Source organism: Solea senegalensis, linkage group LG13 (assembly GCF_019176455.1).
Source record: "Solea senegalensis isolate Sse05_10M linkage group LG13, IFAPA_SoseM_1, whole genome shotgun sequence".
NCBI classification, from domain to species: Eukaryota; Metazoa; Chordata; class Actinopteri; order Pleuronectiformes; family Soleidae; genus Solea; species Solea senegalensis.
In genome coordinates this window covers 4,332,266-4,344,735 of record NC_058033.1, presented here as the reverse complement: position 1 = coordinate 4,344,735, position 12,470 = coordinate 4,332,266, and the positions used below count along the sequence as shown (strand labels likewise).

General features: G+C 41.6%; 1 protein-coding gene across 1 annotated transcript in view; it reads left to right on the top strand.

Annotated features, from left to right (window-relative positions):
• Positions 1 to 12,470, top strand: part of cadm1a (cell adhesion molecule 1a) — a 375,151-nt gene that overhangs the window by 250,542 nt on the left and 112,139 nt on the right. Inside the window, 1 exon segment of the mRNA XM_044042576.1 lies at positions 4,440 to 4,457. Within this exon segment, the coding sequence (XP_043898511.1) occupies positions 4,440 to 4,457 (18 nt within the window).

Sequence of the window (12,470 nt, the reverse complement as noted above, 5' to 3'; positions counted from 1 at the left end):
TGCTGGAATAAATGACATGCTGTGCTTTTTAAAGTCCAATCTGTTTGCCCGCACGACCTTCTCTCTATGTGGAGGATTTTTCTTTTTTTTTTCAGTCTAATGAAAATGCGACATGACCTTTTTCTCTAAGGTGAATCTCCAGAATCAGAAAGTCAAATGTGGGGCAGAGGACAGCGGAGTAGATTCGCCCGGTGTTCATTAAAAACAGATTTTAATCACACTCCTACAACTAGGCATTTTGGAGGACACAATTAAAATGTCTTTTCCGCGAGTTGGTAATACAGTGAGTGCGACGTGCACTAAATAACTGTATCTGAAAAAAGCTCTTAATTGCGCCAGAGTCCAGGTACGCGTGTAACCTCAGAGTTCATTGTGATAGAGCACATGGTGTTCCATTCTCCACACTTGATTTACTGGTTTAAAAGAAAGACAACAGGATCTGTGCTATTGATAATTAGTTTTTAATGTGCCACACTCATCATGTCCAATTTCATGCCCCTTAGGCAGCTGATCACAGATTTAATCAACACATTATTCCTTGATATACTTAAACTGGCTGCTCGCAGGGCTTCTCTGTGTGTCTGTGTGATGGTAGAAGTGCGAGGGTGTGTGTGTGTGGGGGGGAGGTGTGTGTTAGCATGCGTTCGTGCCATTTTGTGAGAGGTCGTCAGCATGTGCATCCATCCTAGCAACGTGCCTCTTTGATAGACATAGAATGTGCGTTCCAGGCCATTAAGCAAGAGTTAGGTCTGGAGACGACGTGCTTGGAAGCCTGTGGTCGTGCTGTTTTCGAAGGAACCTAATGTTGTTACTGCGTTTCTCACAAAGGGGACAGTGTCCAGACCTCGTGCACCTGATGAATACAGATGAATCCTGGGCTCTTTTGTCCATGTTTTTTTTGTTTGTTTTGTTTAGTATTTTTTTTTTACCACTGCTCCCGTAACAGCTGGTACTTTTGTGTGGTTTTTTTTGTGATGATGTGATGTTGGCTCATTTTTAAAAACATATTTTCACCGCCTGCCATTACAGAGAAGGCCCCATGTGTCAGTGGTGGAGCCATAAATAACAATGATGGTACTACCATGCTGTATAATGGCTTTATTCAGTCGGTGTGCCTGTCCATTTGGTTTGTGTCCCCCGTCCAAAACAAGACATACTGCTGTTCAGACCTGTGTTTAATTTAGTGCATATGAAGATGTTGGCGTGCTATCAAGTCAAATTTGACCTTTTTTTTAATGGAAAGTCTGTAATGAGTCTGTAGATTGTCGTACTTTGTGCTTTTATGAACAAGAAACCAATTTAATTTAATAAATAATGCATGATGTTTGTACTCCTACCTCTGTGTTAGTCATAATCCGTTCGGGTCAAAAGCACGTATCCAAATACGCTAATTTACCCATTAAATCTCAAGCAGAAGTCTCTCTTTTTACAACCTTTTTTGTTGTCTCCATTTGTCTGAATGTCTCTAATTATGTTCACAACACAAAATTCATCCGTTGCCGCTTGTCAGCGCGAGAAACATGGCACAGGAAACAAGAGCAGTCAGATCGTCGGACGGATTGTAAACAAGCCGCCGCTTTATTTTGAAGATGAAGGAAAATGTCAGTGCACCACAAAATGTGCCTGCTAATCCGCCCCGCAGAAAAACCTGTGCACTGTGGGTCAGATAGTGCACCACTGAGCTGCTCGGTAAGCTATGATGCATGTTTACAGCAGCTCGACTTAGTTTGACCTTTGGCCTCGGTGTTATCCTAAAAAAAACACTTTGGCTAAATTGACAGTATAATCACCGTGTTGCCGCCGCTTGTGTCTCTGAACCCAGCTAATTTCTTTTAAAGGAATACTTCACTGATTTGCATTTAGCTGTGTATTACTAGAATAGGGGTAGTATTTTTGAAAAACTGTGCTTCCCAACCTCAGTTTCACCTGAGTCGAGAATTATCTTTATTCTTTTTATTTGTTACGTGCCCACCAGTGAAAACTGCAAGGCTAATTCTGCACAGGCTCATGTTTATTTGTACTTTTAATAGATATAAAAATCGATAAATGAGGATTCTTCTTAATTAAGCTCATGAAATGTATTTTTTTTCTGCTCTTGATCGGAAAAAAAGATCAATTTTACCTTTTTTTTTTTAAAGTTTGCTGGTCGCCGCTGTTTTGGACGCCGCTCATGTGTTTTTGTAAACAATTTTCTGAATGAGAACTCCACATTGTTCACTACAAAGAGACTGGAGAGTGGGTACAGAGGGAAAAAGTAAGAAGCAGAAAAAGTAGCTGCACTTTTTTATCTTGAACTACTTGGCTTCCCTGGTTGTGAGTCAAATGTGGAGAGAGAGTGAGATGTTGGGAGGTAGCGGTGGCCCTTATTAAATGCGGCTCAGGCCCTGGTGAAACCCTGGTTAATGTCCCTATCATCTCTGGAGTGGCCCAGCATCCAGCTCTCAGCCCAAATGACTCATGTGTAATGCATCTGTGCAGTCCTTGTCATTTAACCTCACCTCTGGAGGTTGCGGGTCAGGACGGGATACCAAAGGCTCCCACAAGACCCATAAGGGGGCGACGCGGTGCTGCAGTTATTCCTCACCCGCTCCCCATTTACTTAACACTGGGGAGAGCTGAGCTGCTCCATATGCCTCGCCTGTTGCCGCATAATCTCCCAGAAGCGAAACCTCCTCGCACCCGTTGCACTGCATGAACCTGAACTCAAGGGTGGTCTGTGTTGACTGTGTGGCTCTCTGAAGCACTTTGCTGCCTGTGTGTTACGGCTGAATGCTTAAACAGGGGAAGTGATGCTATGCCGGGAGACTTTATGACTTAGCAGTTTACTCCCTCCACTCTGCAGCTTTGGTAAAGGCTTTTTCAGGTGAGACTGCCGACTGTCAAAATGCAGATTTACTTCTTTTTAAAAAAAAAAAAAGAAAAAAGATTCAATTCATATCGAATTCATTTGAATTAGTCATGCTCATTAAACGCTAAGCTGTGTGAAAGTTAAAGCAGTAGCCTGGAAATGGATGCGATTTGTGTTGACGACGCAGTTGGACGACACATCAAACGAGTTTGTTTGAAGCATAGCGAGACCTTTAAGCTTGCAGGGATGCATGTCCAGGGATTTAGCGAAAGCAAATGAGCCACAATTAAGCAAAATACATCTCTACCTTCAAAGAAACCAAGAGAAGAGAGGAGAAATCCTTACTCTTTGTTTCACTTGATCTTCACGCTTCATATTCCTCTGATTTTCCCTGCTCACATGCACAGACAGACACCCTCCCTCTCACTTTACACTCACACCCACTCTCCGCCGTGCTCTGGATAATGGTAATTAGAATATCGCCGTGATTGAGATTTGGCAAAAGTTGAAGATGAAATAGGTTTTCTAATCAAAAGTTGCCTTGTAGCTGAAATCCTGATGCTTAGTTGGCGGAAAAAGGGTTCTTCAATGATGGGGATCCAAATGGATGCCAGGCTGTGTACTGAGGGGCCAATGCTGCACTTTTCTTTGCAATGTTGGATTCTGATCTATCCAGTTTTAGCCTGTTTCTAGTGCATGATTTCTGTTTTACCATCATTCTCGTGATGGCAAAATCCCAACAACACCTTGAGCGAGTTTCTCCAAATTTAATAGACATGTTCAGTTAGATTCACAGATAAACTGCTTGGGATTCGGTGGTCAAATGTCAGAAGATGTGGTTGCTGTGATCTCACAAACCTCGGCACAAATGTTCATTTAGCCTGCGCAGATTAATTGATCAGAATGTTAGCCAAAGGTCACCGCCAAGTGTTTTGGTCCCGTGATCAATAGATTCCTTTTAAGTCAACAAGCACTTGTTTTATGAGTCTGTAAGAAATTGGGTTGACTAAAACTGCACTGGTCAGCGAACACACACACACGCACGCGCGAACCACTCTGCGGTAATTCAAGATTGCAGATTGTCTACTGACAGAGATGCTGACATAGTGTAGTGGATTAGGAGTCAACTGGTTATTTTTTTTTGGGGGGGGGGAGCAATTACTAGTATTCAATATGACTGATAACTGATACAGTGTAAGTAAAAACTTCTGTGTACAGGAATCTGTACTTAAGAGAGGTGCAATGCTTTCCAGGGGTTCCTACTATTTTGTCCTCCCCATTTATGTTAATGGCTGGTGCCGTGGGCAGGATATTGCTGTAGACTACATATAATTATAAAAGTGATGAGTATTGGAGCCAATAATCGACCGGATGACCCTGAGGAAACAGGCACTGTATAGTCATGATGATTCTTTGTTTTCTTTCCTGTCTTCTGGTTGTTTTGTATATATACGGCATGCACGTCTATGCACTGGCAAATGTGGGTGATTCATTTTAAATGGGGCTTTGAATGCTAACCTGCCTTTTTTTCTCTCTCTCTCTCTCTCCTTCCTTCCCTCCCTTCCCACCTCTCCTACCTCCTCCAACACAGGAGCTGCACAATACCCAGGTAAGCCTTCTCTACAAATCCTGTCCTCCTCCCCACCACATACTCTTACCATATCCAGCCGCTATATGTGATTTGAAGACATGCTTCCTCTCAGCGTCTAGTGTTTGTGCACCAATCTGTAATTCTTCTCCATCTCAGTTTCACTCCGCCGTTCCCTCATTTAGATTTCTGTCTGCCTTCCCGCTCGCATTCTCCACAGTCCATTTCTTCCAAATCTCGTGCAGCCGCTGTTGGTGCTGACTGATTCATCTTCAGTCATTCACTTGTGCTCTGAATGTGTCTGGCTGTGGCATCCTGGTTTACACTACAGTTAACCGAATAGTGCTGAGACAGGACTCAATGATCTGAGGAGTTTCATTCAAAGCGGCGTTTTCAAAAGGCAATGGAAGGGTTTCTTTTATCGTGTATGTTTAACTCCTTCCAGCTAATGGTGCATTTAAAAATGGGAAGCCAATAATATCCACGTGCTATTACTCATGCGGGTTGGACTGCAGCGTCGCTTGTCGTTTAGACGAAGCACAACTATACACATCTGCAATTATACCTCCATTCTCCTCTGTAAAAGAGAGTTTTGTCCACACATTTGCCTTTGTCAATCACAAATCAGGCGAATCTTTCACTTGAGTTCAAGTATTCCGAGTTGAACAAGTGAAGCAGATTACAAGAATTGTATATGTAATCTTACCGCATAAAAAAAAAATGCTTTGTGATTGGTATATATAAGTATATACATACATATGTTTGTCTAAATGTGTCATCACTTTAAATTTGGCTCCTGCTTTAAAGTAAACCCTGTTTGTGTACTTTAGGTAAGGGCCGTCATCTTGAGTTATCATATTTATGGCAGCCTGATTGTACAAATTAGCCAGGAAAACAAAGAAAGACATCCCCTCTGCTTTGTGAAGGCCACCGTAGTTCCCTGACGAAAGTAGGGAAAGGTGAGCGGCCGAGCCTTTTACATCCAGTGAGCTCAAGTTTTCTTTGAGTCAACTTAACTTAAGTTTTGAGAAGGAGGCTTATGGTTTGTCAAGGCCACCGTAGTTCCCTGAAGAAAGTGGGAAAGGATAAACTGAGCCAGTTTAAATGTTTTCCCACAGACATACTCTTCCCTTTGCATAAAGAACTCGAGTTTTGCTATTTGACCAGTGCCTTGGAACTTGGAGTTCACCTGCAACCAGGCACCTATTGGTGCCTATTGCATGCATGTCATATATGCCAAGATTTAGTGTCTATTTCCCTCTAAATGGAAAATTGAAGAAGACCTCAAACTAGCGACTGAGAGGCCACAAACTGCCGATGTTTCAAATCAAATAAGAAGTGGTTTCATTTGACCACAGTCTTCCATTCAAACAGAGTTACTCTCCACAACCTGAACGCTTCCATTTTCTTTCCAGTTTTACTCAAAAACAAGCAATGGAAAATGAGAATGTGCCGTTTCTGAGTAAATTTAGAAAACCCTTACAAAGAAGCGGGGAAAAAAATGATATGCTGTTAATCAAGCCATGCTGCCTTCACTCTACCCCCCGCCCCCCCCTTCCTCGCCCCTGTCTCTTCACTACCAAGCCTTTTAATCCAATTAGCAGGGCCTGTGACAGTTATTTATATGTACATGAATTAGAATTGAACAGCAAGACATCCTCCCATGGGGCTGATTGGACGGAGCCCAGTCCTTCACAGGCATGTTCTCAGTCACAAACCTCTGCCGCTGCTGCTGCTGCTGCCGCCGGTGGTCCCTGCTGCTGATTGCCAACAAAGCAGCAACGGCAAACTCTCACCAGCGTAGAGTGTCCTTCATCTCATTTGATCTTAATTTGAAAACTAAACCAGCACACACCCTCATCTGTACCATCAATCCCAGGGAAATATTGGACTGATTTGAATTGGGACGCCCTAATAAGCCGCCGACTCGGTGTCCAGGTTCATTGTCGAGTCTTGTTTCGGTTGCATTCTATTGTGTTGCGCTGAAATGGCGCCAAATGAGCGTGTGAGCTGCCAAATCAGGCTCTCTTACCCTTTTGAACTGTTTGCCAGTGATGCAGTACTTCAGAGAGGTGGAGAATCACAATATTGGCAGCGTAACCTTCACTGGTTTTGAAATTAAATTTGATTTTAATTCATTTTTTAGGAAAGGTTTAGATTCATTATTGACCTGCATTATTATTATTATGTATTGTCTCCAAAGTCAGTTTAATATTTCATTTGTGAATTACAGGTTAAATTATGATAGTAAATAAAACAAATGTGCATGGCTTATTTTTGGCTTTAATAGAAATCAGCTCTCGTTCAGTTTTGGCGACTTTGCAGCAGGAGTGTGCGCCATGCGTTTTCTGAACTTACAATAAATAAACCTGAAATATAACTGTAGATGTAGAAGTAGCACAACCAAACAGAGATACAAAAACAACAGCAACAACAACAAAAAACAGAGGGCTTTCTTTCTAAGGTTGTATTTATTTCAAGACTGCGCGGGTTTGAAAGGGAATGTGAGCGCTACACACCTCCAGGTATGAAGTGAAGTCAAAGTAAAAGAGGATTTACAGTTATTAATACACAAAAGCAACATGGAAGGTGGAAGAAAGCAGCAGTGAGATATTGGCTTACACCACCAGTGACTTAAACCTGTAGTTTCTCCAGAGAGGGGTGAACGCCAATCTCCTCACCAACTCTTCCTCATTTGATGTTTAAACAATCGTTGGTGGACAATTACTTGATATCTAATCAAATAATAATGATTAAAAAAAAAAGACGAGATTCTGAAACAGAGCAATTAAAACGTGGCTTTGGGCAGTTGATGTAAGATTAATCACTTAAATGACCCAACTAGAGAAACAGTAGTGGAAGGTCAGTTGGAAGTTTTCTGACCTTCCACTCCCTATAGCGTGAATTTCAGTCCGTACTGTATGTGTTCATGTGGGAGGAGATCGGCGACTGGGAATGTAAAACAAAATCACATCATTATCATCTGCATCAAACATTCAGCGAGCCCCCGGGTCCTTTGCGGAAGCTTCTGCATTTGTTATGTTTCTCTATTCATTTATTCATATTCCCCTCCCTTTTAAATGTTCACATACATGTGCCCGTTTACGACCAACAGGCACGATTGATTGTGTTCTAGTGTAAATGTAAATTATTAGTAGTATTCCCCGCGCTGCTCTTAGCCCGAAACCTTCGATAAGACTCCATTTCTGGGCAGTTGAACTGCAGCGGGAGGCTTGATATTTCTACCAGTCGTGTTATTATGAGGTTTATTATTGGATGTAGCGTGTGTGCGCAAACCTTGTCCACACAAATAAAGCGCATTATGATTCATAAGGAAGGAATATCCTGCACTGGAAACAGAAAAAGTCAATATTGTACTAACTTAAAAAATGACTTCAAGTCATAAAACTCAACTGAATTTACTTAATTCAAACTTAGCTTATGACAGTTATATGAGATGGCAACCACAAATGGCAGATATGGATTTTATAAAAACAATAATAATAATAAAGATAATAATAATGATGATGAAAACAGGAACACAAGAGTTGGAAATGCTGACACAACTAATAACTTTAGTAAACAAATTGTGTTTCGCAAGGAATTGCATTATGAACTTACATAAAAATACAAACTTACAAAGTACTTTATTTATATATTTATTTATGCTTTATTATACTCATTCAAATAAGCTAATAACAAATCAATTACATGTAACTTGCAAATGTTATTTTGAAAGAACATTTTACATCATCTATTTTCTTTTACATGACTTATTTGTGTACATATTAATACTGTTTAAACTCGGGACCAAATAAATCAGTCCAAAACTGGTCAAAATACCTTCAGATAAGTAAGAAAATATAATCCAATACGATCCATAAAACCGTAAAATGACGCAATTATTGCCCTAAACTTAGTTGCATAAATTGCTTGTTGTTTTGTTAGCAGCCAAGTTGATTAAAATACTTTAAAGGCTGCGTCGGACTAAGTAAAAACTCAAGGTTTGACACAAAATAAGAGGTGATGAAAACAGCCTTGTGGTCGGGATATGGCACAAAAAGACCACGGTTGACAAACCGCATAAAAATAAACAGGAAAATCCTCGTAATACCAACTTCTGCTCTTGAAATAAGGTCTGCTGCTTGTTACACACCTCGACCTCTGACCCCTCCTCCTATTTGTGAATCCTTTGCGTCAAATACTGAACTAACATCACCTGAGATGAAACACAAAACTGGGCTGCTTTTTCGACACAAACCTGTTTTCTTCCTTTTGTCATTGGGCTCCTGAGCGGACGTGTGACTATAGACTAAGTCTTTTTCGTGTTTGTTCTCTATGCCAATCAATACAATAGAAGACATGAGAGTATGAGCAGGGGCTGAAGGACGTTGCAGTTAAACACAAGGAGCCTTATCCGTGTGTGCACAGGCGGGCTCTTTAAACACATGCATTTATGTGTGCGCGGGCCACACGGGCACACACGCGTGCCGAGCGCAGCTCCGATTAATGACTAAATCAATCACACGTATACAGTGTTTGCCTGTCATCCTGTGTGCCTCTCTTTTCATAACACAGGTTCAATTTCCCAAGCTGCTGAAGCTCAATCAGCGTTTCCGCAGACTATGTGTTCAGCAAGGTCATCTCTCGCTGCACTCGGAAAAAAGATTCCCCCACCACAGGATGTGTCTTTCTTATTGCAATGCCAATAGTCCCCAGTCCAGTGCATCGCAATCTACATTTTTCAATACGCGGTGCTGTCGATGCAGCTAGTTCATCAAACAGGCCTTCTTCTTCTTTCTTTTCCTCTTCTCTCTGCTCACTCTGGCACCTGTTGCCTTAGATTTGCTCAGGTACCAAGAGGTCGAGTCTGGAATCCCATTCAGGTGTCCGCCGAGTGAATTCATTTGAATTGTAATTAAAAGAAATCATCAAAAAATGTGCGTGTGGCAGGGGAATCTGGTCACGGGGCTAATTGAGCAGAGAGAGTCAGTTTTTCCTGCAAAACTTCTCACCCCTTTTGTGACAAGAGGGAGAGTGAAGAGAGATAATGAAATGACAAGGAGGGAGCGGCACACCATTAAAATGTTACGACTGAAATGACAGTCCGGGGAGCGGAGAGGTCGGAGTCTCTGCTCCGAGGCGACGCACAAGCCAGCCAGAGAGCTTTTCATTTAAGAAGCCCCGTCTGCTCAGAGCGAACCAAATAAGACACAATTATCATGTGTGTGTGTATTTGTTGTGTTAATCTGTCTTTAAATACTTCCCGATGACACCTTTCTTCCTTCCTTTCTTTAAGTTAATGGTGGCGCATTCCAATTTGCATGACGCGGAGTCAACGCTGTTGTCCTCCTCCCTAAATTAGGTGCAACGGCGTCTCAAGCGGGGACAGCGCTAGATAAAAAGTTGATTAATTATGTCGGAATGAATCACTTCCTGTGCGCCGCGCTGGGAATCTCGTTGGGTGACAAGAGAACAGACTTTTGCCACACTGAGGAACACAGAGCTGATGAAGGCTTAATCAGCACGGTGTGAACTCATCGAGCGCCGGCGTTAACGTCGTTTATATTGAAAAGTTACACACTGCAGCTTTAGTTTTTCAAAATCAGGAGTTGTATGTATTTTACATTGGTGTATTTGGGTTTTTCTGGCTCTAGGGGGCCTGTATTCACATTGGTGGAAACGCGGGCGCTGTGGTTAACACTCGTGCCTCACAGCAAGAAAGTTCTTGGTTACAATCCCAGTTGAGCAGGGGCCTTTTCTGTGTGAAGTTTGCGTGTTCTCCCCCCGCCGTGTGTGTGTGGGTTTTCTCTGCGTACTCCAGCTTCCTCTCACAGTTCAAACTCTCTTGGTGTGAACGTGAGGATGAATGGGGGGGTGTTTGTCTCCTCGTGATTGGCTGATGACCCGTTCAGATCCACTCTCGTCCTCCGAGAACAAGAGGAAGCTCAGGTGTCGAAGGTGCCAAAAGCTTTTTTTTAATTCGATTGTGGGCACCAATACACCCTGTGAAGCCAGTATTTCAATCTAACACGTTTCCTTTATCTCTGATGACACGTGATGATATTTTTTTTTTGACTCGCAATAGAAGGAAAAACTAGTGACTGGTTGACCTTTTCTTTTTATTTTAGATAAAAAAACAAACAGTTCACTTCATTACCAAATTGCTAGATGTTCCTTTGAGTCAATCTTCTTGCACGGAAAAACACTGCGAATGTTCCAATAAGTGAATTTACCGAAACAATTGGAGACACAACCCAACCGTTCCAAAATCAGTGCACTTAGATTTCCACCACAAAAATTGTCATTTTTGGTTATGAAAGGCAAAATTAATGCTATAACAATAATAATAGTGCAATGCGATGCAAATTCAAGTGCAGACAAAATAAAATATGTAAACACATAACGTGTCAGTCAGAATGGGTCAAAGGTCACACATGCTTTAACTTTCTTAACTTGCCAAAGTTTCCAGTGCGTGATTTTTATCCAACAAAAAATAATGTTTAAGTACACAGAAACCTCCTCATTTACAATAGTGAGAGTAAATGTAATTCATTATTTTCCACCTCTTGTAATAGCTTTATGCTACAGTCTGTATTATTATTAGATGACAGTGGATGACACAATACAGCTAAAAAAAACACTAAAACAGGTGACAAATGACAGTTTAATTACTATTTGAAGCCAGTATTTCAAGTCAACCTTCATCTGGCATAAATTATTTATTTACATTTGTTTTAGCGTACTTCTTCAAAGGAAACATGTCATCTCCGCCTCATCTAAACACATTTTAAGCACCTCATCTACAGATGAAGAGGTTGTTTTTTTTATGTGATTCGCTGCTCGTCCTCCTAATTACCAGATTACTGCGTGTTGCTGGGTTAAATTCCCCCTTAATCCACCTGGCTTTATTATGCTTGTTCATTTGCATGCGTATAAGAAGTGTAACCCCCCCCAGAATATTATTCACGACAACATCCAGTGCCACTTCAGATGCTGACACCGTCATATTGCCAGTTTCAAACCCCCCGGGGTCCCTTGGGCTTCCTGCTTTACAGGCGGAGCGTGGGTTACGACGCGTTCTCCGGCGAGTGTAATAAAATCTAAATGTAATGAACTTTGACCCCCAGACACGTCTTGCTCATTAAGGAGAATGGCACAGCTGTTTTTCTCTCTCTTTTCTCTCACCCCTTTTCTAATGAATCCATCATAACGCTCGTTTCTGCTTAAAGTAATTATCTTTGACTTTTCCGGATAAATAGATTTAGCCGTGCAGATCACGATCATCACCTGAGGAGAAAAACAAATCACTTAACTCTGATTTAGCCATATGTGGGAAGGTAAATTGACAGTTGTGACCTGTTGGCTGCTACCGGAGAGCTTGTGGAAGCGAACATCGGTGACCAGCTTTACGTGAGGAAATATCACAGAGACCGCGGTGTTGCGGTGGCGCGGCAGCGTAAAATGCTGTTTTCTTTTTGATTCATTAAATACAGTGCGGCCTCAAGCTGTTGTAACATCAGATAAAAGCTGAAGTTGATTAATTGTGTCTGAGAGCAAAGCAGGTTCAACTGATGCCGATCAATGGCCGTGATTACAGTTCCGTATCAATCAGCCTGATATTTACTGTACCAGCTCCTCACTCTTTGATTACAACAAACAAGTAATAATTGGTGATTTCTCAACAGAGGGTTGTCATGTCATGTTAAATCCGAACGTTTTGTAGTTATAGGTAGAGTCTTTATTGTGTAACTTCATAAAGTGAGACCTTGTAGGAAAATACTTTTACTGTAAAACCCTTTTTACGTTGGTCAGAAAAAAAAATCCACTGGCCTCCACTAACAATTGGCTTTTATCTGCAATGGGAACGGATGGAATCAGCGTTATCTCTCAGAGAAATCTGTGTCTATTAGGGTTTTATCACCTCCACTACTTTCGGCAGTGATGTAAACAAAACCTCTCGGTAAATGCACTATTTCTCTTCTTCTGCTCCTTTATTTTGGCAATCTCGATGCTGAGTTTGCACCTATTTTG